This window comes from Macaca fascicularis, chromosome 20 (assembly GCF_037993035.2).
Source record: "Macaca fascicularis isolate 582-1 chromosome 20, T2T-MFA8v1.1".
Taxonomy (NCBI): Eukaryota; Metazoa; Chordata; class Mammalia; order Primates; family Cercopithecidae; genus Macaca; species Macaca fascicularis.
Genome location: NC_088394.1, coordinates 76,583,721 through 76,610,760, shown reverse-complemented (window position 1 = coordinate 76,610,760; position 27,040 = coordinate 76,583,721). Strand labels below are relative to the sequence as shown.

At 41.1% G+C, this 27,040-nt stretch overlaps 1 protein-coding gene across 2 annotated transcripts in view; it reads left to right on the top strand.

Annotated features, from left to right (window-relative positions):
• Positions 1-27,040, top strand: part of CDYL2 (chromodomain Y like 2) — a 204,509-nt gene that overhangs the window by 94,854 nt on the left and 82,615 nt on the right. The window contains exons 1-2 of one of the 2 annotated variants that reach the window (XM_065537397.1): positions 22,833-22,969; positions 26,011-26,602. In XM_065537397.1, the coding sequence (XP_065393469.1) occupies positions 22,880-22,969; positions 26,011-26,602 (682 nt within the window). In that variant the 5' untranslated portion in view covers positions 22,833-22,879. Of the gene's footprint in view, positions 1-22,832; positions 22,970-26,010; positions 26,603-27,040 lie in introns of those variants that run through there. The other variant, XM_045382564.2, reaches the window with a different exon arrangement.

The following is a 27,040-nucleotide window of genomic DNA, read 5'->3' as shown; positions in this document are numbered from 1 at the left end:
GGACTATTGTTTCCATATTTACAGCAAGCAGCAGGGCTGCAAATTAGTTTTAGTGACAAACTGAAGATTACCAGCTGTAGTTCAGGATTCAGATTTGTACTGTTACAAAAATATGTATTCATGAAACTAAAATTTCAAATTACTTCCTTCACATCTTGAAATAAATACTGTGCTGGGTATATGATATGCAGTGAAGAACTATTTCTGATTTTTAACAAAACTGAAAATTAGCATATTCAAAACACTTCTTGGTGACTTAGCTTTAAAAAAAATTTAAACGCAGTTCTCTCTCACTCTCTCTGTCTCTGTGTGTGTGTGTGTGTGTGTGTGTGTGCGCGCGCGTTAGCAGTATTATAACGTTAAGGAATTTTTTCAAGATGTACGATAGATCACCTTCAGTCCTATCCTGACCATACAACTAAAATCATTATTGTCCTCTCTGTCCTTGTTTTCATACAATTAACCTGTTTACACACATTTTTATTTTCTGTTCACTGAACAATGTACTATAGTCATTTACTACTTGGTTATATAGTCTTTTCAATTAAAACGTTTGTTGGCTTTGCACACATGCACACAAACACATGCACATCCACATCAGTGTCACAATGAACATATTAGTGCACACATCTTCTTTCTGTTTTCTCATTGAATTATGTCCTTAGAGTAAATTCTCTCGAATTACTTGGTTCAAAGATATGGACATAACTTGGCAAATATTGTTATGTGACTGTTGGAAGGGTTGTACCAATTTATAGTACTGTGTATTTCCTCTAAAAATTAAATAAGCCATAGAAGAACATTTGGAAGTAAGTTCTGTTATAATGTGACTTGAACATTCTTAAAAATCAGCCTGCCAGGCCAGGCACGGTGGCTCATGCCAGCACTGTGGGAGGCTGAGGCTGGTGGATCATGAGGTCAGGAGTTCAAGACCAGCCTGGCCAACATGGTGAAACCGCCATCTCTACTAAAAATACAAAATTAGCCAGGCATGGTGGTGCATGCCTGTAATCCCAGCTACTCGGAGTCTGAGGCAGGAGAATCACTTGAAACAGGAAGGCGGAGGTTGCAGTGAGCCGAGATAGCGCCACTGCACTCCAGGCTGGGCAAAAGAGTGAAACTCCGTGTTAAAAAACATAAAAAATCAGCCTGGTGTCCATTATCATGTAATTAAAAAATAGGGGTTATGGAAAAAGTAAGATTGGGGTACAAAATCAAAAATGTTGTCAGTGGCTCAGTGAAAAAAGAGATGGTAGTACAGTTTTGCACGTGCAAGATGGTTAAGAAATCCATAATTACTACAATAAATGTGGCATTTTACCTTAAAAAGGACTGAAAAAAACCCTGAAAGTTGGCCTGTGGAAGTAGGGATGAGAAGGGCTAGCAATTATTGTGAGTTGTGAAGTAGAGTTTTCTGAAAGTTGTGCACAGGTGTGGGCCAGAACACACATGGTGAACTGGGGGAGCTCATGGGTATTTGAGGAAGTATGTATCTGTGTGTATCTGTGTCTTGTTTATTCCTGCACGGCTCAGTTTAGCTAGGTGCAGCTTTAGCTTTTTGCTTTCATCTAGTGCTTCTTGTGGATGAAATTGTGCATAAGCAAATGCAAACTTTGCATTATGCTCAAATTATTCCCTAACATATAAATTGTGTTGGAACAAATTTGTGTTTTCTTTTTTTTTTTTGAAATGGAGTCTCCCTATGTTGCCTAGGCTGGAGTGTAATGGCGCGACCGTGGCTCACCGCAACCTCCACTTCCCGGGTTCAAACGATTCTCCTGCCTTAGTCTCCTGAGTAGCTGGGACTGCAGGTGCGCGCCACCACTCCCAGCTAATTTTTGTATTTTTAGTGGAGATGGGGTTTCGCCATGTTGGCCAGGGTGGTCTTGATCTCTTGACTTTGTGATCCGCCCACCTTGGCCTCCCAAAGTGCTGAGATTATATTTGTGAGCCACCAGGCCTGGCCAAATTTGTATTTTCAAAACAGGAGAAGGCAGTCCTGCCTGTGCTTTTCTATTTGTATTTCTTCTTGTCTGACTGGCGCCTTACGCTTCTGTTCAATTTGCAAACAGGAGCTCTGTTGCCAGAAGAACATTTTTATTTTTGGAATGTAGATAGGTAATTGCCTCATGTTGCTTTATAATAAGCAGTTTTTTATATCTTTAAATATTTTCTATGAGGATTGCAGCAACTTTGTAATAAAGATTTCATCATTACCAGATTCCTGTCTGCTCTATATCCATGCTTTGGAACTGAGAACAACTTGAACTGCAGAATAAGCTTCTAGTACTTTCTACGTATAAGTAAAAAAACAAAACAAAACAAAACAAAACCGTGTGTCTTTTTTTTATTTGTTCATTTTTAAAAGGAAGTTTGACTACCAGCTGATATTTATTGATTGCCTCTTGGGTACAGGGTACAGTGATGCGCTTTGCAGCCGGGTAGGGCAGGTTGAGTTTTCTCCTTGACAGAAATCCTTTCTGAGCCTCATCTTCAAAATGGAATGGTGTTGGCTTCCTAATAGGGAGGGCTGTGGCTGTCCCAAGATGTATTAGTTCATTCTCATACTGCTAATAAAGACATACCGGAGACTGGGTAATTTATAAAATAAAGAGGTTTAATGGCCTCACAGTTCCACATGGCTGGGGAGGCCTCACAAGCATGGCAGAAGGCAAGGAGGAGCAAAGTCACATCTTACATGGGGGTAGGCAGGAGAGCTTGTGCAGGGGAACTCCCATTTATAAAACCGTCAGCTCTCGTGAGACTTATTCACTATCACAAGAAGAGTATGGGAAAAATCCACCCCCATGATTCAGTTATCTCTGCCTGGCCCTGCCCTTGACACGTGGGGATTATTATAATTCAAGGTGAGATTTGGGTGGGGACACAGCCAAACCATATCACAAGATAAGGGATTTGACATCTCTACTTCCTGTTGAGTAAATGTGAGTTTCCTCCTATCCTTCCATCCCAGTCCTGGGTTTTTCCATAGACCTACCATCCTCTACAACCTCCTATGGGGCATGGAGGAGGAAAGGGCATCATCTTTGCCCCACTCTGGAGGGTGATCCTCTGAGCCCTTCTGGTAGAAAAAGCATCCTGCCTTTCTTTCTGGATAAGCTTAAGGTGATCTAGCCTCAGTAACCCAACACCCTACTGGAGAGAAAAAAACTTGTGGTTTAAGAGGCATCAACGGTCTCTTTTTGGAATTTTCCCAGTGTACAGTGATGAAACACTTGTGCCCTTGTATTACAGGCCACTTGAAGCACCAACCCTTGACCTGAGCCAGGGTTCAGATAAACTCTGTTCCCCTCACTTCTGAGGCTGCCTCTCTGGATGCTGGACCTGGCCACACTTTTACAAACAGACACAGATTCTGTTAAAAACTAGGAAGGGATTATGACTTAAGCATTGAGTATGAACACTCAGAAAGATACCACCAAAGCATCTGAAGTTTGGTGATGCCAACCCAAAGAAGCTATGTGTTCTGACCCATTTGGTGCTGCGTTCCCAACTGGGGCATTTACAGTCACTGAACCAGAAGGAGCCTTCTGGAAGGATCCTTGAACTGGGATGGTCTTGTTCAAGATTTTTAACATTTATTCTTTCTTCTTTTCCTTTTTTTGAGACAAGATCTCTCTCTGTCACCTAGGCTGGAGTGCAGTGGTATGATCATAGTTTACTGTACCTTTGATTTCCTAGGTTCAAGTGATCCTCCTGCATTAGCCTCCCAAGTATAGGACAGACACACGCCAGCCCCAGGCTGAGTTATGCTGATTTTTTGTTTTTGTAGAGATGGAGTTCTCTCTGTGTTGCCCAGACTGGTCTTGAACTCCTAGCCTCAAGCAGTCCTATCATCTTGGCCTCCCAAAGTGCTGAGATTACCGGTGTAAGCCAGTGTGCCCAGCTATCACTTATTTTTATTGTCTAAACATTTTCTTTGTTTAGCATGAAATGCAATACCAGGCAGAACCATAATGGCTATACCCAATCCTAGGGGGCACGCTCTGGGTGCAGGGAGTTGGACATGGGATGTTCACTGCACCCCCATGCTCTGAGGCAACTTCCTGTGATGTCATCATCAATCTGTAGGGCTTCCCAGAACATGGTTGGAAAATGTCTGCTTCCATTCAAGACTTTTATTTTATGGGCAGGCAGACAAGTCTATAGGTGTGAATGACCTGAGTCACTTGGCCGTGTAACTGAAGGGCCAGGTCTTCCAACATCTACCCCTGTTCTCATGAATAAGACCAGCCTCTCTTGTGCCTTCCCGTGATAAATATTTTCCATTGTGCACTCTTGCCTTGTAGACTGGGAGGCAGCAGCCCCAAACCTGCCTGTCTTTCCTGTCTTTCTTCCTCTTTGTCTTCCATGTTCCGGGTGGTCCCTGGACTCAACCTCATTCTTCTTGGCATTTCCTATACACTTGTGGAGCATTTCTGGCACCCTTGCTAATCACTCTTGTGCAGCAGGAGGGGATGGTTTCCCCTGGTGCTGCCCCTGGTGGCTTGCTGGTAACTCAGTCATAATTGTTTACCAGAAGCCAGCCTCAGTCGTGAATTCCTTCCAAACATCAACTTATTTGATCCCTGCAATGTGCAACAATGTGATCATGATTCCCAGGCTTCAGATGGGAGAAGTGGGGCTCAAAGAGGCAAAAATAGTTTGATCACAGTTTTATAGGGTGGAGGCCTAGATTGAAGCTCAGGTTTATCTTGTTCCCGAGCTTGAGCCCTTCCCCGCCAGCATTGAGTGGATGGGTCCAGCGTTGCCCGCCTGTTTTTGAGCTCACATTCTTGTGTGAGGGTGGAGGGCAACTCATTTTTCACAAACCTTTTGAAGTTCTTGAGAGGTTACTGCCTGCAGCCAAGGGGCAGCTAATGGGTGTAATTGATTTATGCTTCTTAAAATGTTTTGCAGAATTTTTAGTAGCTTTTGATGTTGGCATGTAGTCACTTGGTGGCTGGGGATTAGGTGTTATTTTGAGGGAAGGATGCAGAGATGAGAAGAATGAACACTTTTCCATTAGTCTTCCACACTGGATGCTAAGTTCCATGAGAACATGGACCATGTCTATGATGTTCAGATTACACCCCTCTACTGCCTTGGAGTGTCCAGCCATATGGTAGATGCTCAATATATGCTTTTCTCCCCTAGTAAATAAATGGGATAACTTGAAGAAAGATTTTATGATGTTTATGGATGAAAGAGGGATAAACTATGGAATGGAGAAATTATAATATGGAGGTTAGCAAATCATGGCCACGGGCCAAATCTGGCCCACCATTTGTTTTTATAAATAAAGTTTTATTGGAACATAGCCACATTTGTTTATGTATTGTCTGTGGCTGTGTTTGCATGACAAGGGCAGAGTTGAGTAGTTGCAACAGAGACCGTGTGGCCTTCAAAGCCTGAAATATTTACCATCTGGGCCTTCACAAAAACGTTTGCTGACCGTTGAATTATAATAATGCCAGTTCTACTGAAAGAAATGTGGAAAATACTCATAATAGCACAAAGGCCTGCAAACAGATCTTTGTTGGAATAGGAAGAACAGATTCTGCCAGGGGACCTGCCTGTGTTCCCTCATTGTGCCTTCTACAGCTGGGCTAAAGCTTCTAGAACACTCCTGAAAGCAGATGGGCTCCCTATAAGGAAGCAGTAAGTTCTTTCAGAGGCCTTGGCAGGTGGAGGAGTTCTTGGGGTCAGTAAGTTTGCATCTGGATGACATTAGGACTCTAGCATCTGCCCATAGTTCTTCAAAAGTGGCCTTTGGCCAGAGTGAAGACAGGAATCTCCCTGCCCGCTTTCCCAGCCACCTGGCCCTGAGGGATGGTCTTACCTGTGGAAGACTGCAAAGGCAGAACCAGGCTGAAAGGAGGTGTTAGCAGCCGTCCTGCTAGAGGAAACAGATGCCACCTCTGGTCCCGGATGTTTGGTGCTCCCTTCTGCCCTGGTAGGCATTTGGATCCAGACCCTGCGTCTCAGAGGGATGGCTGAGCAATAAAGCATTTCATGAAGTCAGCGTAGATGAAGCACTGGTGAGCTGTTGGGATGTCAAACAGAGCATCTGCCCACAAGGAACTCACCTAGTGAGGTCTAGCTCCTAGCTGGACCATAAGCATGTGAAGCCTGGACCAGGGAGCCCCTGCCTTGGCCAACTTCTCCACCTGCCATACCCGTGGGTGGCTTGTTTGCACTTAGGATCAGGATGAGATCAGGGTTCTTAACTTGCCATAGAGACCCAGCAGAGTCTGTTTTCTTCCTCCCTCTTACTCTCATCTCTCAGCGTGCCCCAGTCCCTCTTGGCTTCAGGCACGTGACCTTTCTCTGTTCCTCACGCTGACCACTGACCACACTCCTCCTTGGTTCAGAGCATTTGCACATTCTCTTCCCTCTAACTGGAACTCCCTTCTCCCTGAGCTCCCCCTGCATGGCCTGTTCCAGTCAGTGGCAGCTCTTCCTTCTATTCTGAATGTCAGTTCCTCCGAGAAGCCTTCCCTGACTGCCAAGACCAGGTTGGCTACCTTGTACACACCAGTGGCGAGTGTCGTTCCTTTTCTCTAGAGCACTTATCTCAGTTTGCCATTAATGTTGGTTGGTGACATTATGTATTAGAAGCTGGCTCTCCCGCTGGACTGTGTGCTTCGTGGGTATGAGGGCCACATTTGTTTTTATTCACCATTATACCTCTGGTGTCTCCTGCAGTGCCTGGCATGTGATGAGCACTTGATAAGTATTTGTTGAATGAATGATCAAGTTCCATCTTTGGTCTTGGTTCTGAGAGAGTAGCTGTGGCTGCCTGGAGTATTATATTGAAAAGAAGAAGAAGAATATCAATTTGCCAAGTGCTTCTGTGTAAATTCTGTGCTATGCATTTTGGGTTGATCTGGGCTGATTAGGAGTGGGTGTTGTATTGATTAGCAGTGTCTGGCTTGGATGAGGGAAGGGTGAGAAAGGCAAGAAGGAGTTGGTTAATGAGCTTTCGGAGAGCACCATCTGATATACCTCACTGACCTCCTAGGACAGACAGACATTTTGCTCTACTCAGGTATTGAAGTTTTTACTGGTCACCTTCACCTCCCAATCTTCCAGCAACATGCACACTTCTGCTATCCTGTAACTCACTTGTTGCCCTGTGTGTACTTTGGAATTGAGTATGCAGTGTGGTGATGAGCGCACCCACCCTACGCAGCTGGGCAAGAGAAGGGAGGGGGCTGCTCTGCTTACCTGGGTGCAAAGTTTGATGCTAACGTGGCTCTGCAGGTGAGGCTTGTCATCAAAGAGCAGGCAAGGCCAGGTGTGGTCTGGAATCAGAGGTCATGAGGGTAGGACCCTTCTGTAGAGGTCCTGGTAGCCGGCAGGACTCAGGGGAGCCTGTACCCAGGAATAGCCGTGGAGAAGACCCTGACCAGCAGGTGCGGTTCTGGGAGGGGCTGGGTCACTTTGTCCCTCTCCTTGAGCCAGAGTGTGATGCATGGTAACCAGAACGGTCCCTAGAGCACCCCACAGGGAGGCCCTATGGCCTGAGCCAGCACAGGGTGATGGGGATACCTGCTGTAAGGGCAGAGTGGCTGGGTGGTCATCGACTCAAGGGCACCAGGTTTGGTCTAGTGCACTTTAGAGGAAGTCCAGGGAGCAATGAGGAAGTTGGCAGTTCTAGTCCAATCCTGAATCTGGGAATAAGCCTAAGGCTTTCCGTGTTCATTCTTTCATCTAGCATTGACTGTACCTCTGACAAGCTGTGGGGTTCACAGTCAAAAGAAAGAGCCTCTGCAATCAAGGAGGCCACAGTCTAGTTGGGGAGGTAAATCAATATTTAAAATGTAATGCTATTCACATATATTTATCTGTTCATAAAAGGAAACTTTGTAAATACAAAAGAATGTAAAGAAGATAGTTAACACTAATCCTGCTCCCTGGAGATAACATTCTTGTTAACATCCCCGCCTCTCTTTTTGCCCAGGTGGGTGTCTATATGCATATTCTACATGGTTGAGATAATTCTGTTAATGGCGTTTCCTATTTTTGTTAATATTTCCTTATCTTTTTTCCTAGGTTCGTGTGTGTATATATATTCCACATGACTGAGCTAATACTCTAATAAACTTTTATATCAAGATATATCAGTTATGGACTTAGTGGCTTAAAGCAATAACAACTGATTATTTCTTAGGCTTCTGTGGGTGAGCGCTGTTGATTTCATCTGGGCTCACTCATGCGGCTGGGATGGAAAGTCCAAGATGGCCTCACACACGTTTCTGGTGTGCAGTGCTGGCTGTTGGCTGTGGCATTTTGTGTCTACTCATCCTCCAGTAGGCCAGGCTGGCTTCCTAATATTGTGGCCTTACCTGTCCACAAGGTCTTACTCTGTCACCCCGGCTGGAATGCAGTGGTGTGATCATAGCCCACTGCAGCCTTGCCTTCCTGGGCTCAAGCGATCTTGTAGCCTCAGCCTCCCGAATAGCTGGGAGTACAAGCATGAGCCACCACACCCAGCTAATTTTTAATTTTTTTGTAGAGATGAGGTGTCACTATGTTGCCCAGGCTGGTCTCAAACTCCTGGCCTCAAACAATCCTCCTGCCTTGGTTTCCCAGAGTGCTGGATTATAGACGTGAGCCCCTGTGTTCAGCCCTGTCTGCTTTTCCTAATGGTATTTCTGAGATCTTTATATATTTCTTGATTATTTTTACAATTTTAGTTTGTGCCAGTTAATTTTTTCTATTTTATGCACTTTTTTATTTCTTCTAAAAATGGGATATATGTGCAGATACATTTGCTTTTCTGAGCAAAATATTATTTTGAACATGGGATATCTTTCAATGAAAAATGAGATGGCTGTCTACCTCTATCTTGTTTTCTTGTGAGTTTTTATAGTTTTGTGTGTGTGTGTGTGTGTGTGTGTGTGTGTGTGTGTGTGTGTGTTTAGGCCTTCTGACTCTTGGAACCTCTTGGAATTTTCAAAAACAACCCAAACTCTGATTCCTCTATTGTGAAATGGGGGTTTGTTTCTCACTCCACGTTCCTGTATAATTGTCCCAATCCCACTGATGCAATAATTCTGCTATTTGGCACTGATATTTGATGCTACTTTGTTTCAGATTTTATCTCCTAGTATATGCAGGGATGTTTTCAGGCTTGCTTTCTTGCTCAGTTGATTTATTTTTCCTGTCCTAATGCTATACTCACAAGGATAGCGGCTGTATATTCTATTTTAGTATGTTATTGTGGAAGTGCCTTCTCATTATTTTTCTTTTTTAAAAATCTCTTGGCTGTTTTTGTGTAATTCTCCCGCAGGTACTTGAAAACCATTTTGTAAAGTTCTGAAAATGAACTCATTGGGACTTTGATTGCAACTGCATTACATTTATCGATCAGTTTGTTGCAAACCAACAGCTTTAATATATGAAGAATTCCCCCATCCAGAAACATGGTGCATACAGCTCTTTAAAATATCTCAGTAGAATTTTGTGGTTTATCTTCTTGTAGTTTTCCAGTATTTCTCATGAAAGTTAACATTTGCAGTTCAATGTTTTTTTGGTTGTTTTTTGGAATGTGCTCATTTTTCCCCATGATATGTTCCGGTTGGTCATTTTTAAATATAGGAATTGAATTAATTTTTTAAAAAGTTTTATTTTTATTTATTTATTTATTTATTTATTTATTTATTTATTTATTTTTTTGAGACAGAGTCTCGCTCTGTCACCCAGGCTGGAGTGCAGTGGCCGGATCTCAGCTCACTGCAAGCTCCGCCTTCCGGGTTTACGCCATTCTCCTGCCTCAGCCTCCCGAGTAGCTGGGACTACAGGCACCCGCCACCTCACCCGGCTAGTTTTTTGTATTTTTTAGTAGAGACGGAGTTTCACCGTGTTAGCCAGGATGGTCTCGATCTCCTGACCTCGTGATCCACCCGTCTCGGCCTCCCAAAGTGCTGGGATTACAGGCTTGAGCCACCGCGCCGGCCAAAAAATATTTTTATTGATTTAAAAATGGTATAGATACTATTTAAATAATGTTCATTGAAAAAAAACTTTACAGAAGAATTGGGATGGAAATGAAAGACTTTCTTTGTGGCCTCTTCCCCTGCTTCCACTCCCTGCCTTAGAGCAAACCATTGTTAATAATTAGGCAATAGCTGTAGAAGATTGACAGAGAATTATTCCAGACCTTTATATATTTGCATCTGCATATTTGGGCATACATGGGATCACAGTGTACATTAAGACATACAGCTCTGTCTGGATCGATGTCACTGTTCTACTTTGACAGGGTCCCTGTTTATTGCTCTTTTCCCTTTAGAATTGGTTATATGAGGATGGATACTCGAAAGTCAAATGGCTGGTTCAAGGGTTTGTGCAGATTTTTTCCCAGTGGCTTAACACCGCAGGGGTTTATTTCTCACTCATGCTCCCTGTCCCACAGTGTTCGGTGGGATGTTCTGCCTACGAGTCCCTCAGAGACCCAGGCTGCGGCTGAAGGCTTCACTGTTTCTTAGCTGCACCGCGTTGCATCTGGTAGCCTCTCTGTTGCTGTGGCAGGGAAGAGAAAAAATAGGAAATTAAACCTTTCTGTTCAGAGGTGACACATTTATTCTGTTTACTGACTACTGTCGAGAGAAAGCATGATGTGACCCTATGTACTGTGTGTGGGAGGAGGAGAGAAGGGTGTACATTTTGATTTGCATAGATATCTGTTAAATTACCTTCCCTAAAGGGTATATCCATTTACATGTGCTAAGAACATATGTAGCTATTCGTATCCCCACATCCTTGCCAACATAGGATATTAGCAACCTTTTAAATTTTTGCCAATCTTTCTCACTGTTTTAATTTTCATTTCCCTGATTAGCGATGAGCTTGATCCTCTTTTTAATATGTTGATATCCATTTTTATTTACTTGAATTTCTGTTTCTTACTCTGCTTCTTTGCCCGTTTTTACTTCTTTTTCTTAATTGACTTTGAAGTTCCTTATATGTTATGGATGTTACTCTTTTGCTGCAAATGTGAATATTTTCTCAGTTTATTGTTTGTCGTTTAATTTTATTTTTGATGTCTTTTATGAAATGAAAAATTTTATTTTTAGTTTAGTGAAATTTGTCCCTCTTTATGGCCATTAGATTTTTGTTTCAGTGACCTTCTCCACTGTAAGTCTTCAAACGCATTTTTTTTTGTATTTGATATGTTCTTAGGTTTTTGTTTAACTTTCTAATTTATCTGGAATTTTGCAGAGGCACTGTAACTTCTCCAACTTTGTTCTTTTTAAAAACGGTTTTAGTTATTCTAGTTCTTTTGCTTTTCCATATACAGTTCAACTTTTTTAAGAAAACCTTTTGACACATAATAATTATATGTATTTGTGGGGTATAGTATGATATTTTAATACATATAGATAATGTGTAATGATCAAATCAGGGTAATTAGCATATGCAGCCCTTCAAACATTTATCATTTCTTTGTGTCGGGAATAGTAAAAATCCTCTTTCCTAGCTATTTGAAAATATACAATAAAATTTTGTTAGCTATGTTCAGCTTACAGTGCTGTAGAACATTAGAACTTAATCCTTCTGTTTAGCTGTGGTTTTGTATTTGTTGACTAACCTCTCCCTATCCTCTGTTCGTGCTATTCTTCACAGCCTCTAGTAACTACTATTCTACTCTCTACTTCTATGAGATCAACTTTTTTAGCTTCCACATATGAGTGAGGACTTGTGGTATTTATATTTCTATGCCTGGCTTATTTCACTTAACACAATGTCCAGCAGGCTGGTGCTTATTGCCACAGATGATAGGATCTCATTTTCTTATGGCTAAATAGTATTGCATTGTATATAAATATGTATACCATATTTTCTTTATCCATTCATCTGTTGATGGACACTTAGGTTGGTTCCATATCTTGGCTATTGTGAATAGTGCTGCAGTGAACCTGAGAGTACAGGCATATCTTAGACATACTGTTTTTCGTTCCTTTGGATATATACCCAGTAGTGGGTTATTGAATCATATGATATTCAATTTTTAGTTTTTTGAGGAACCTCCATACTATTTTCCACAATGTCTTTACTAATTTACACACCAACAGTTTATGAAGTTCTCTTTTCTCCACATCCCTGCCAGCATTTGTTAGTTTTTATCTTTTTGATAACAGCCATTCTAACTGGGGTGAGATGTTATCTCATTATGGTTTTGATTTGCATTTTCCTGATGATTAGTGATGCTGAGCTTTTTTTCTTATTGTTATTAGTTTGTTCTCACACTGCTATAAAGAAATACCCGAGACTGCATAACTTATAGAGAGGTTTAATTGGTTCATGGTTCTGCAGGCTGTACAGGAAGCAAACTGGCTTCTGCTTGGGAGGAGGCCTCAGGAAACTTACAATTATGGCAGAAGGTGAAGGGGAAGCAGACACATCTTACATGGCAGGAGCAGAAGTAAGAGAGAGGAGGAGAGATGCTACACATTTTGAAACAATCAGATCTTTTGAGAACTCACTATACAGTACCAAGGGAGGATGGCAGTTTATTCATGAGAACTCTGCCCCCATGATCCAGTCACCTCCCACCAGGCCCCACCTCTAACACTGTGGATTATAATTCAACATGAGATTTGGACAGGGACACAGATCCAAACCATATCACATATGCTTATTGGCCATTTGTGTATTTTCTTTTGAGAAATGTCTTTTCAGATCATTGGCTCATTTTTAAATTCAGCTATTTGATTTTTTACTCTTGTGTTGAGTTCCTTGTATATTCTGGATATGAATCCCTTGTCAGATGCATAGTTTGCAAATATTTTGTCCTATTCTGCAGGTTATTTGTTCATCTGTTGATTGTTTCCTTTGCAGTATGTGCAGAAGCTTTTTAGTTTGACATAATCCCGTCTGTCTTTTTTGCTTTTGTTGCCTGTGCTTTCGAGGTCTTAGCCATGAAATCATGTGTCCTTTTTTATGCCAGTACTATCCTGTTTTGGTTACTATCGATTTTTAGTATATTTTGAAATCAGGTAGTGTGATGCCTCTAGCTTTGTTTCTTTTGCTCAGGATAACTTTGACTATTTGGGATCTTTTGTGGTTCCATATGAATTTTAGGATTTTTTTTTTCTATTTCCGTACAGAATGTTATTGGTATTTTGATAGAGATTACATTGACTTTGCAGATCATTTTGGCCAGTATGGCCATTTTAACAATATTCTTTCAATCCATGAACATGGGATGTATTTCCATTTTTTTATCTCATCTTTAATTTTTTTGACCAATGTTTTATTGTTTTCATTGTCGAGATCTTTCATCTCCTTGGTTAAATTTAGACCTAGGTATTTTACTTTTTTGTAGCTATTGTAAATGGGATTTCTTTTTCAGGTAGTTTGTTATTATTGTATAGAAACGTGACTTTTTCGTTGGTTTTGTATCCTGCAACTTTACTGAATCATCAGTTCTAAGAGGTTTTTGGTGGAGTCTTTAGATTTACATATATATAGGATCATGTTGTCTGCAATCAAGGATAATTTGACTTCCTCGTTTCCAGTTTGGATGCCCCTTATTTCTTTCTCTTGTGAAATTTCCCTGGCTAGGACTTCCAATACTGTGTTGAGTAAGAGTGGTGAAGGGGTGCATCCTTGTCTTGTTCCAGTTCTTAGAGGAAAAGCTTCCAACTTTTCCTCATTCAGTGTGATGTTGGCTGTGGGTTTGTCAGATATGGCCTTTATAATGTTGAGGAACGTTCCTTCTCTACCTGATTTATTGAGAGTTTTTATCATGAGGAGATGTTGAATTTTATTAAATGCCTTCTCTGTATCCATTGGGATGATTTTATGGTTTTTGCCTTTCATTCTTAATGTGATATATTACATTTATTTACTTATGTATATTGAGCTGTATGTGAATCACTGGGATAAATCCCATTTGATTATGGTGTACTGTCTTTTTGATGTGTTGTTGGATTAGTTTGCTTGTATTCTTTGTTGAGGATTTTTGCATCTACATTCATCAGGGATATTGGCCAGTAGTTTTATTTTTCTTGTTGTGTCCTTGTTTGCTTTTGGTGTCAATATGACACTGGCCTCATAGAATGAGTTTGGAATAATTCTCTCCCCTTCAGTTTATCATTTTATTTTACTTATTAATTTTTTTAGAAACAAAATATCACTATGTTATTCAGGCAGGAGTGTAGTGGCTCTTCACAGACGCAATCACAGGGCCCTGCAGCCTTGAACTCCTGGCCTCAAGTGATTCTCTCACTTCAGCCTCCAGAGGAGCTGGGTCTCTAAGTGCATACCACCATGCCTGGGTCCTCCTCTTCAGATTTTTGGAAGATTTTGAGAAGAAATAGTTTTAGAGTCCTTCTTTAAAAGTTTGGTAGACTTCATCTGTAAAGCCATCCTGTTCTGGGCTTTTCTTGTTGGGAGGCTTTTTTTATTACTCTTTAATCTTGTTGCTTGTTAACTGGTCTATTCAGGTTTTCTATTTCTATTTTGTATTTCCTGTTTAATCTTGGTAGGTTGTATGTGTCCAGGAATGTATTTACTTTTTCTAGGCTTTCCAATTTATTGGCATATAGTTGTTCGTAATAGTCTCGATGGAATTTTTTGTATTTCTATAATATCAATTATAATGTCTTCTTTTTTATTTCTGATTTTGTGTCTTCTCAGTTTTTTACTTAGTCTAGCTAATGGTTTGTTGATTTTGTATTTTTAAAAAACTATATTATTGACCTTTTGTATTTTTTAGTCTATTTCTGCTCTCATCTTTATTATTTCTTTTTTTTTTTAATTAATTTTGAGTTTGGTTTCTTTTTGCTTTTCTAGTTCCTTGAGATATATCGTTAGGTCATTTGAAATCTTTCTACTTTTTTGATGTAGATGTTTATTGCTATTAACTTCTCTCTTAGTACTGCTTTTCTGTATCCCATAGGTTTTGGTATGTTGTGTTTCTGTTTTCATTTGTTTCAAGAAATTTTTAAATTCCCTTTTTAATTTCTTCATTGACCCATTGGTATTTAAGGAACGCATTGCTTAATTTCAATTTATTTGTGCAGTTTCAAAGTTTTTCTTGTTATTGATTTCTAGTTTTATTTCATTGTGGTCAGAAAAGATAAGTGATATGATTTCAATTTTTTAAAAAAATTGTAGAGACTTCTTTCGTGGCATAATGTATGGTTTGTCCTGGAGAATGCTTCATGTGCTAATGAGAAGAATGGGCATTCTGCAGCTGTTGATTGAAACGTTCTGTAAATGTCTGGTAGGTTCATTTGGTCTGTAGTGCAGGTTAAAGCTGACGTTTGTTGATTTTCTGCCTACATGATCTGTCCAATGTTGAGATTCGTGTGTTGAAGATCTCAACTATTATTGTATTGAGGTCTGTCCCTCGTTTTAGATCTAATAATATTTGCTTTATATATCTGGGTGCTCCTGTGTTGGGTACGTACATATTTAAAATTGTAATTTCCTTTTGCTGAATTGATCCCTTTGTCATTATATAATGACCTTCTTTATTGCTTTTTACAGTTTTAAAACTTAAGGTCTATTTTATCTGCTATAAATATAACCACTTCTGCTCATTTTTGGTTTCTGTTTGTATAGTATGTCCTTTTCCATCCTTTCACTTTCAGTCTGTGTGTGTCATTACAGGTGAAGTGAATTTCTTATAGGCAGCATGTGGTTGGGTATTGTTTTTTTAGTTCATTCAGTCATTCTATATCTTTTAACTGGGGAATTTAATCCATTTACATTCAGTGTTATTATTGATAGGTGAGGACTTGCTCCTGTCATTTGCTTTGTGGTTGTTTTATACAGCCTTTGTTTCTTCCTCTTTTATTATTTACCTTTGGTTTTGTGGTTTTCTATAGTGATAAGTGTTGGCAAACTTTTTTTTGGGCCAGAGTAAATATTTGTGAGCTGAACACTCTGTGTGACAACAACTTACTTCTACTGTTGTATTGTGAAAGCAGCCACAGATATTATGTAGATGCATGGACATGAGTGTGTCCAAATAAAACTTTACTTCCAAAAAGAAACATCTGGCCAGATTTGGCCTGCAGGCCATAATTGGCTAACTGCTGATTAATTCACCTGTTTATATCAGATGGACTCTTGAATATTTATTCTTCGGGTTATAATTCTTTGGGATATATATTCTTTGGGTTACTCTTATTATCAGGAGCATGTTGCTTAATTTTGTTTTGTTACTCAGATTGTTCCAGTTTTGGCCATCAGGAGCTCTTTCATTTGGCCCTCGGGAGCTCTTTCATTTGGTCCTTTTGATAGACCCCCCATCATTGTGGGTTTATTTATTTATTTGGAGCACTTTCTTACCTATTGGCACTCTTAAGATCTTCTAGGGTCATCTTACATGTTTTCTGTCCCAGCCCTAGAATTAGGCATTTTCCTAGGGAGCCCTAGTTTTTTTTTCATTGGAGAGTGATATTAAGAAACCATGACCTATATTGCAGATGTGCTCATTGATACTGGGGTGTGACTGCTTCTTGGCCCTCTCAGAGGAAAGATGTGGGAAATATGTGTGTGCTGTAACCCATGTATACATATATTATATTTTTATGTTTATATGTGTAAATGTATTAAAGTAAACATGAGTTTATACTGATATCTCTGGCTCCAATTCAGTATTCCAGGGTTTATTCTAATCTTCTCCTTTAGCTTATTTATGGCTTTTTTTATCAGCCAGTGAGAAAACTAGCTTTCATTTCTTATCAATTATTTACATATTTGCTCAAACCTAGTGCATATGTAAAGTCATTTTTTAATTCTTTGTACCTATGTGAAAAACAATTTTATCAACTAGAGCAGGGTATCCCAACCCCCTGGTTATGGACTGGTACCAGACTGTGGCCTGTTAGCAACCGGGCCACGCAGTAGGAGGTGAGTGGTGGGTAAGGGAGCATGACCACCTGAGCTCTGCCTTCTGTCAGGTCAGCGGCGGCATTAGATTCTCATAGGAGTGCGAACCCTATTGTGAACTGCACATGCGAGGGATCTAGGTTGCCTTTCTTATGAGAATCTAACTAATGCCTGATGATGTGCGGTGGAACAGTTTCATCCTAAAACCATTCCGCCCGTCATGGAAAAATTGTCTTCCATGAAACTGGTCCTTGGTGCCAAAAAGGTTGGGGACTGCTGAACTAGAGTACAGTATTTGTATACTTTGTCTTTATTTTGTCCAGTTAAAACACAGTTTTCTAGAGTTACATGGGTCAGCTTCTTTTCCCTATCTCTTGTATTTAGGGTGTATCATGCATCTGTAATACAGTGAGATTCATTTGTGACTGAATGCATTCCATCCTAGGAGTCCCTGACACCTTGGTTGATTTAAAAAAAAAAAAAAAGTGCATACAAAAAAGGTCACTTTGTTTGTGTTCTACAGCTCTGTGGTTTTTGACAAATGTACAGTCCTGAATCCACCCCCACAGGACCACACAACAGTTTCATCACCTAAAGATTCGCTTGTGTAGCCGATTTGTAATCATCCCCTCCTCTTCTGGTCCTTGGCACCTGAATGTAAGATTCATTTATGTTGCTGTGCCAAGTAATAGTTTGTTCCTTTTAATTTCTGAGTGGTATTCTATTATATGGTTGAATTTCAGTTTGTTTATCTGTTTCCTTGTTGAAGAATATAGTTGTTTCTAGTTTTTGGAAATGATGAATTAAGCCGCTGTAAGTATTCATATGCAGGACTTTTTTTTGGTAAATAATATATTTGGCCTCATTTCTGCTGTCTTATTTAATGCTTTTTGGCTTTTATGCTTTAATACAATTTCATTTTTAAAACTTTCTTTTGCAGTGTAGACCTTATTTCCATCTTCTCATTTGATTTGAAATGTATATTTCCTCTTTTTATTTCTATGTGTTTTGTGTGTGTCTTTCAAACACCTTTATTGAGGCAAAACTTATATATAATAACACACATTTTCAGTGTAAAAGTGACTTTTGACAGATGTATACATCACCACCCAAATCCAATTATAGAACATTTCCATTTCCCCAGAAAGTTTCCTTATGGTTTTTGCAATCACTCTCACCCTCACCCCGCCATCCACCCACACATGCAGCAGCCTCTGATCTGGCTTCGATCACCGTAGATGAGTTTGCCTGGTACGTAGTCTTCTGAGTCTGGCCCCTTCATTCAGCATAATGCCTGTGAGTTTCTTCCAAACTGCTGTGTGTATCATTCCTTTTTATTATTGAGTAGTACTTCTCTGCACAGATATGCTATGGTCTGTTTATTCTGTTAAAATACTTACATTTCTCCGGGTTTTGTCTATTATGAGTAAAAGTGCTGTGATCATTGATCGTGTCATTTTATGGGCGTGTGTTCTGTCTTGAAAGTAATTGTTTTGTCAATATACACAAACATGTTACTCTAGTGATAAAGGCAAACATCATTCAGTTAAGTTTTCACTCTTCTTCATGTTTGATCATTTCCTACACTCATTATCTTAACTTGGCATTTAAAAAATCACATTGTTATAGTTTTGCTTTCTATTTTAACATTATATATGCACGTAATCCTTTGAAAATCATTTAATATTTGCTTTCAATTTGTCGTAATTACAATGATTACTTAAGCCTCAACTTCAGATATTTATTTGGTATCATTGTATAACATTAATCCTAGAATGTATTCTTACTACACCTTCTCCAGTTTTACGTTAAAAGTTTAGGTTTAAAATTGTTCTCTGAAGTACCTGTTTGAGTCATGTTTTAAATGGACGATTCGTATTTTGTCCCCTAAGGCATGAGATATCTTCCTCCCTCTTTCTCATCTGAAGTACCATTTGGGCTATATAATTCTTGAGTTCAGAATATTTATTGCTTCAACAGGTGTTCTGGAACTTAACATTCTGAAGTTGGCCTGATTTTTGGATGGGGGAGGGCTGGGGGATGAGGCAGATAATAAGTTTTTTGAAATGAAGAAGCTTTGTGAGGGTAGAAATAAAGGTGATTTATTCTCAAACTCCCCTTCCCCCATCACTGAAATCTTCGTTTGATCTGCAGTCTTAGGACATAGATTTCTTCTATTATGCCTTGATTAGTATTTCTGTCTTGTTTTGATTTTTTTTCTCTTTGTTGGACTTAGATTGGGTGGATCTCTATTAACTCTCCTAGGTATCTATTCTCATTTTCCTTGGTGCTTTCTTTAAAATCTCCATGTCCTTTTCTCCTGCTCCTGCTCTCTTGGACAGCTTTTCGAGTATGTTGTCTACATTGCTGGTATGGTTTCCTGCATGTTGGTTCTGTCCTTTCCTGGTTCCAGTGGGAATTTTATTCCCTTGCTTGCATTTTCTCTTTGATTCCTTTACATCCTTTCGTATGTAAATGAATTGTTTTTTCATTTCAGCTTCCTTCTCAACCTGTTGGTTTCATTTCATCATGTATCTCTTCTTCTCTCTCTTTTAAAAACAAAGGTCATATTTTCTGTAGTATTGGAAGACACACCACAAATACTATTCAGAAATATACAGCAGTACCCTTCACTGGTGTGACTGTACTGAGAACGTTTTAGTTATGATCATGTTCTTACGTTTTAAAAATTTTTATGACCATGTTGTGTGATGATGCTGCTATTTTTTGTGTGAGGTCTCTCTAAGTGTAGTGTTTTCCAGCAGAGTGGACGTGAAAATTCCTGTTGGTCTCTCTCACCACATGGATGCCACAGAGTCCCCCAGTCAGACCCTTGCCCAAAATCTAGTTTGGTTTACATGGCTCTGAGCCAAACTTCTTGGTCTGACAGCCATTTCCCTTGTGTAGTTTTGCTGTGCTGGAGGGGAAAATCCTGTTTTTACCGCCTTCATTTGTGGCTCGATTATCTGAAGCAATCTAAGTCTTCTGGACTTTAAACAGCACATGCCAAGTTGTTCTCAGAACTTGCCCTCTTTATCCTTCCCGAGGACTTCATACCCCAAGTTGTAACCATGGGGTGCCTGTGCCTTTGCGCCCCCATGGGAGTTGTCCCAGCATGTTGAAAGGTTGCAGAAAGAAAGGTCCTCAGGGATGTGGGGTTTGAGGTACAGAGTTAGGGAATGAGCTGTTTCTGGCTGGGGATGGCTGCTCTGGTGTATGGATGGACAGGGGCTGTAGGCATGGATGTCTTCTTTCTCTGTTCTTTTTTCTTGGCCTTGCTTTTTGCTCCCAGAGACCAAGACATGTACTAGTAAACCCAAAATTTCTCAATCCAGTGCCATCGGTTGGAAAGATATCCCTTCAGCAGTCTGCAAAATCTTTGATTGTAATCCTGGGTTCCAGAGCGATTGCAATTGTATATGTTGTGCTGGTTTGGTGGGAATGTGGGGTGGGGAATATGGCTGGTGATGAGTCTGTTTCCATGTGGACCAATGAAGAATTGAAGCAGAGGGAGAAGAGGCCCTGTGGCTGGCATGGTAGGGGCTCTAGGAGAGGCCAGTGCAGGAGGCTAATCAGAAGTAATGGAAAGATGCTTCAGGACTTCAAGGAAATTGGCAGGAGTTGAGGGGAAGAGCCTGAAGCTGCAGATATGCTGCCAGCCTTGGTCAGGTTGGGCCCACTGCACACTGAGAGGTATATGTAATGGGGTCGCCAAGAGCATGGGATTTGGAGCCAAGATGTATTGGACGAAGTCTTAGCTCTCCTGTGCTTACCAAAGTCCGTAACTTCTGGGTGCCTGTTTTGTCCTCTATATAAAAAATAAGAAAATAAAATTACCTACCTTGCTGGGTTATTTTGGAGAGTTAATGTATAGGGATCAAGTACAGCAGTGGCTGGCCCTTAGTCGTGCTGAATCAGTGTTAGGTGGTGGTGGTGGTATGTTATCAGCCTGCTAGTGGAAAGGCTGAGGAGGAGGGGGTGTTCTCCCTTGCTCGGAAGGCCCCTCACTGCTCCAGTCCTTCTCATCTCTACAGGCTGAGTTTGCCCTCAGTTTAAATTGTCCTTTCTTGGAGGAGCCTTCGTGACTGTTCTGTTTGAAATAGCTCCATTCCCGCTGCCATTGTTTCTCACAGCACCTTCCTCTTTGCCATCAGAGTACAAGTCATACGAGTCCTTTTTTTTTTTTTTTTTTGAGACAGAGTCTCGCTCTGTTTCCTAGGCTGGAGTGCAGTGGTGCCATCTCAGCTCACTGTAACCTCTGCCTCCTGGGTTCAAGTGATTCTCCTGTCTCAGCCACTGGAGTATCTGGGATTACAGGCATATGCCACCATGCCTCGCTAATTTTTGTATTATTAGTAGAGATGGGGTTTCACCATGTTGGCCAGGCTGGTCTCAAACTCCTGACCTCAGGTGATCCACCCACCTCAGTCTCCCGAAGTGCTGGGATTACATGTGTGAGTCACCGAGCCCGGCCCAGAGTACTTTTTGTAATTTGTTACAACGTATTATGTTATGCTCCTTCTGTGTTTTCCACTAGCCTGTGAGCCATGATGGCGGTCTGTGAGGTTTCTTGTTGCACACTGGTGCCTCGCGTATCAGTGATCCTTGAAGAGTTACTGCATGCATTACTTCTGTGAAGCCGTTTCCTTCCTCAGTATCCATTCCTCTTGTTGCTGTTCCAACGGTTGATGCTTTGCTTGGCCCTGCCCTGTTGTAATAGCTTCTTACTGGCAAGATGTGACTAGGAACTGAGGCTGTTGGAGTCAGATGAACTTGGGTTCAAATCTTGGTTAACCAGCTACAGACTGTATGATCAAGGGAAACTTACCTGCCTTCTCTGAGCCTCAGTTTCCTCCCTGTCAAATGAGGAGAATGATATCCAGCTGGAAGGCTGGGCATAAGATGAAATCTAACACCTGAAAGTGATTTACACAGTTCCTGGAACTTGCATATACCAGTCAAGATGATTGTCATCATTATTAATCCTACTGAGACAGCCATCCAGGTGGCATCCTGGCACCGGTAATAATTGCATCAGCATTTCCCTGCGCCCCACCTGCAATAGAGCAGAGTCTCACATTAGCAGGGATCACGGAGAGTAAATGTTAATGAATTATTTGATTGAGCTCTGAGGAATAGTTCAGCATCTCAGATTGCTTATTTTTGAGAAAAGAAGTTGGTGAGAAAAGAAGTTGCTTATTTGAGAAAAGAAGTTGCTTATTTTTGAGAAAATACAGGATTTTCTAATATCATGCATTCATTCATTTGTTCATTCATTCATTCATTCATTCATTCATATGTGCAAATAAAGGGAAGAGAATTAATTATTGTTTCCATTTGGAAGGACTGAGCTTCAGGTGAAGCAAGTGGCCTGCCCAGGTAGAGTGGGGGTAGAGCATCAGGAGACAGAGCTGCCAGGACCAGGGGGGTGAGCTCTCTGGTTGTTTTTTTGTTTTGTTTTGTTTTGTTTTGTTTTGTTTTGATGTGAGGAGTTATGAGACAGTGGAGGAGGTTTTGGGGGAGCTTAAGAAGAAAGAATTTCCCAGAGAGAGAATGTTGTAATCATATGCAAGGTCAAGTCCTAAACGACTTGGGCTTTTCTTATCAACAAAACAAATTAGAATTCAGGTTCTATTTGAGGTTCTCCTGAGAAGAGGAAAAGAGTCAGAAGCCTACACAGAGATGTATAGAAGATTAGGTCCCAAGAGATGCCGGAGATCAAAGTATGCTGGGCTATTTGGGAGCCAGCTTTCCCCTGAGTTTTTCATGGTTATTCCAGTGTTTCAGGAAAAGCAGTGTTTTCTGAACCTGCAAAAACCTTGTGTTTGTTTGCTTTTTAAAATTGGGGGTGAAACAATATATATAAAAGCAGCTTTGTCAACTGAAGTTCATATGTATCAGAGTCATCCGTTCATCTTGTAGTGATCTTGTATCTTAATTCTTTCATTTTTTCTTTATTATTATATATTTTACAGATGGAGATACCAAGGCCAGAGAGGTTGGGTGACATGCCCAAGGTCATATGGATAGAAAGCGACAGAGCCAAATGTCTTCCTCCACATACCAGGCTATTAGAGATGGTCCTGTTAATACTGCTCATCATTGCTATTGGGTTAAGTAGAAATTGTTGACAAGCCACCCAGTAGCTTTGTGGATGGGACCAGAGGTAGAAGAACTAGCCTCGATGTCTGCCATAAAGCTACCTGTGACTCTGTGATTGAAACCTCCAGTGATTTGGAGGGAACAAACTAAGCTCCGCCTCCAGTATGGCCCCAAATAGCCATCTAGACCCTGCCCCCTTGCTAACCTTCAGCTTTTCATGCAGCCCAACTATGCATAGCCACCTTCCATACATGGAAGCACTTATCTAAGTAGGTCTACTCACTCTTCTTCCCAGGGAGGAGTTGACTGTTTTAAGGGGTCATATTGTGAAAGGTGGAGGAACATTCTGTCTTTAGACACCACCAAGGTTTGTGGTCACAGGAAGCTATGCAAGATTACTGTGGAATGCAAACATACATAGTTGTGTATTTCCCACAACAACCCCAAGAGATAGGCACTGTTACTTCTGCCTTGCTCTATGAGTCATCTGAGGCCCAAAGAAGTTTAGTAACTTGCTCAAGAACACATGATAAGAGGCACAGCAGGGGATTTAAAACAGATTGTTTTGTTACAAAGCCCTGTTCTTAAATATTTTACTAATGCCATATTGATAAGTGTCATCTATTCATCTACCCATCCATTTATGAACCCACCTCTATCCCCACCTTTTCATCCATCCCACATCCATCCATCCATCCATCCATCCATCCATCCATCCATCCATCCATCCATCCATTCATTTATTTATACATCTAGTCACCCATACATCCCACCTTCCATCTATCCATTTATCCATTTATCAATCCATCCACCCACCCATCCATCTGTCCACCCACGCACTCATCCATTGTATTGACTATTTGTCTAACATGGTCCTCCACTTCATCCTGGGGAAGAAATTTCTCCATCCCGGGAAGTGAGCATATATTTTCTAGAGCTTGAGGCCTCCATGAGGATACACCACATCCCTTAGCTCCCAGGAAATATCTGGGTTCTGCTGCTGTTCCTAGGTTGGTGTCCTCACAAATGCTGCTGTTTCAGGCCGTGCCGGGTTGCTTACTCTCTTTCCTCCCTCAGTAAACCTGTAGAGAGTTTCTTCCTACAGTGGTCACAAAATGAGCAAAGCTGCAGACTCTTCCAGAAATCCTTGGCATTCTGAAGCATTATTATAAAGGAATACTCAGTAACCCCATTCCTTAACCCGAAGGTTGGATATTGGATTAGTTAGGCATGATTTTACTTTTTAAAAAATGTTACAGAGTTTGTGTATTATATCTAAAAATTATCTAATAAATCTAAAAGACATGTTCACAGGCATTTAATAAGGAAACAAATGTTGATAGCAGATTTGGATGGAGATAAATCAATTAAGGAAGCAATTTAAATTGTCTATGAAGAGGCAGTATTATAAAGAGGCAGTATGGTCTAGTTATTTGCATATTTATTAAGTGCAAAGCAAAGAAAGTGGTTTAATTATTTTGCATAGTCTCTGTTGTACAAAAGCCATTGATGAGACGATCCCACTTTTCAAAGTTTTTTTCTTTTTAGGATTAAAATTCTAAACATACTAAAATTCAAACACGTAAACATAAACAGCCATATAAATTACCCCGTGTATTCATTACCCATCTTCAACAATTATCAACTATGACTGTACTCATCTTTGCTCACCTGTTTTATTTTTCTTTTTGTAAGTTTCAGAGGCTTATTCCTCACTTGACTTAATTTTATTGGGTCAAAATTCCATTCTAGAAAAGCATATTATATTGACATTGAAGTAGAAAAAACTTTTGAATATAACTGCCTACTTTTTTCATTGAAATTTAGCGTTTGGGGTGTATAACATTGGGAATTTTCCACCTTCTTTTAATTGAAAAAGTTTCAAATCTACAGCAAAGTTGAAAGAATTCCAAATGAACCCTCACATAACCTTCACTTAAATCCAACAGTTATTAGCATCAGGACTGGCATTTTCCAAGTGTATTTTTCCATGGGATTACATAAAGACAGGGGAGGTTTTCTTGCCTTTGAAGACATGTAGACAGTAGCTTATGGCTTTGGAGCCTGACACATGAAGGTTCAAATCCTACCAGTATCGCCTCTGAGCTGTGCATGGTAGGCGAGTTGCCTTACACACAATATCTTCATCTATCAAATGGAAAAATGATAGTGGTGTACAGCCATGGGGACACATGAGGTGCATAGTAGGTACTCAACAAATGTTACCTATCTCTTTGCCTCCTAGCTGCGCCTCTGTGTTGCAGCTGGGGGAACTGTGTGGGGAGAACTGGACGTTTTCAACTCAAGTCCTTTTTGCTCACTATGGAAGATTTTTGCAGTTAAGAGAGTTAGTGTGGCCTAGTAAGAAGTGAGAGTGGTTCAAACCCCAGTTCTGCCCTTATTATTCTGGAACTTGGTTAAGTTACTTGGTCTCCCTGAGCCCTCATTCTCTGTAAATTGAGGATAGAAAAATACCTCATTGAGTTGTTGTCCAGGAGAAAATGAGATGGGAGAGTCTATGCCCAGCATTTAGTGTAGTGTCTGCCTCATAAGCACCCAATGAATGTTACTGATCATCGGTATTACTATAAGTGAGGATAAATTGGCATAGTACCTCCCATATAATTGCTCAATAAATATTACTTCTTATAAATTAGGATGAAGAACTCACACCAAATTGGTCTTTAATAGCCTGTGTCTACTTTGGTGCAATGAAAAGAATAAAGATCTTTTGCGAAAACTTGCAATGCAATTTCAAATAAAAGTAAGCCTGGATGGACATGTGGCTACCACCAGCTGGGCGTGGCATCTAGAGTGGTCATGGGAAATGACTGCATGTGCCTTGGGTTCCATACAGTGATGTCATAAAATAAACCAGCCTTCTTGAACCCTCCTGCCAGTGTTGGCTTCTGGCATTGAACAGCTTGTGGCTCACCCCCTGGCTAGGGTAGATGCCTCTATCCCAAAGGCTTTATGCTGTTCTTGATGCCTGGAACTGACTTCATTCCTCCCCCTCTCTCTGTTTTCTGACCCTCTCGTCTTGTATCGCAGGTTGAAAGGATTGTAGACAAGAGGAAGAACAAGAAAGGAAAATGGGAGTATCTTATCCGATGGAAAGGCTACGGGAGCACAGAGGACACGTGGGAGCCAGAGCACCACCTCTTGCACTGTGAGGAGTTTATTGATGAATTCAATGGGCTGCACGTGTCCAAGGACAAGAGGATCAAGTCAGGGAAGCAGTCCAGCACCTCCAAGCTCCTGCGTGACGGTCGAGGCCCATCTGTTGAGAAACTCTCCCACAGACCTTCGGATCCTGGAAAGAGCAAGGGGACCTCCCATAAACGGAAGCGAATTAACCCTCCTCTGGCCAAGCCAAAAAAGGGGTATTCAGGCAAGCCCCCTGCAGGAGGCGACAGGGCTGCCAAGACGGTGTCTTACAGGACTACCCCCAGTGGTTTGCAAATAATGCCCCTGAAAAAGGCTCAGAACGGGATGGAAAACGGGGACGCCGGCTCTGAGAAGGATGAGAGGCACTTTGGAAATGGGTCCCATCAGCCTGGCTTGGATTTGAATGATCACGTTGGAGAGCAAGATGTGGGCGATTGCGACGTTAACCATGCCACGCTGGTGGAGAACGGGCTCGGTTTGTAGCTTTTCTTTCTCTTGGGTTTGGCTCTGGCCATGGCGAAAGGGGAGCTCTGCCTGCAGCTTAGGGACATACATAAGACCCCCCCACCTCCATCCCCACCTCTTAGCTCACCAGTGATTCCCCCTTCATCTGTCTCACCTAGAGCTTTGTAGACTCGGTCATAGGCCCGTGTTGGTTACAGACCCTCATGCTTGTGGAGAGGCTAAGCCTCTGATGTTCCAGCCAAGGTCTGGAATGGGTCCAGAGTTCCAGACTGTACTTCAAGACACCCAAGGCCATGGTGACCCCTCTAGATCCACTTCTCTGAGGGCAGCTCAGGTCCTCACCCCCAGGACCCAAGACGTGTGTCCTCAGCGGGCCAGTGCCTCCCAGGTCACGGTGCAGAGCCCTTGCTTGCAGCCTCATCATGCCCCCAGCAGTGTAGCCCAGAGA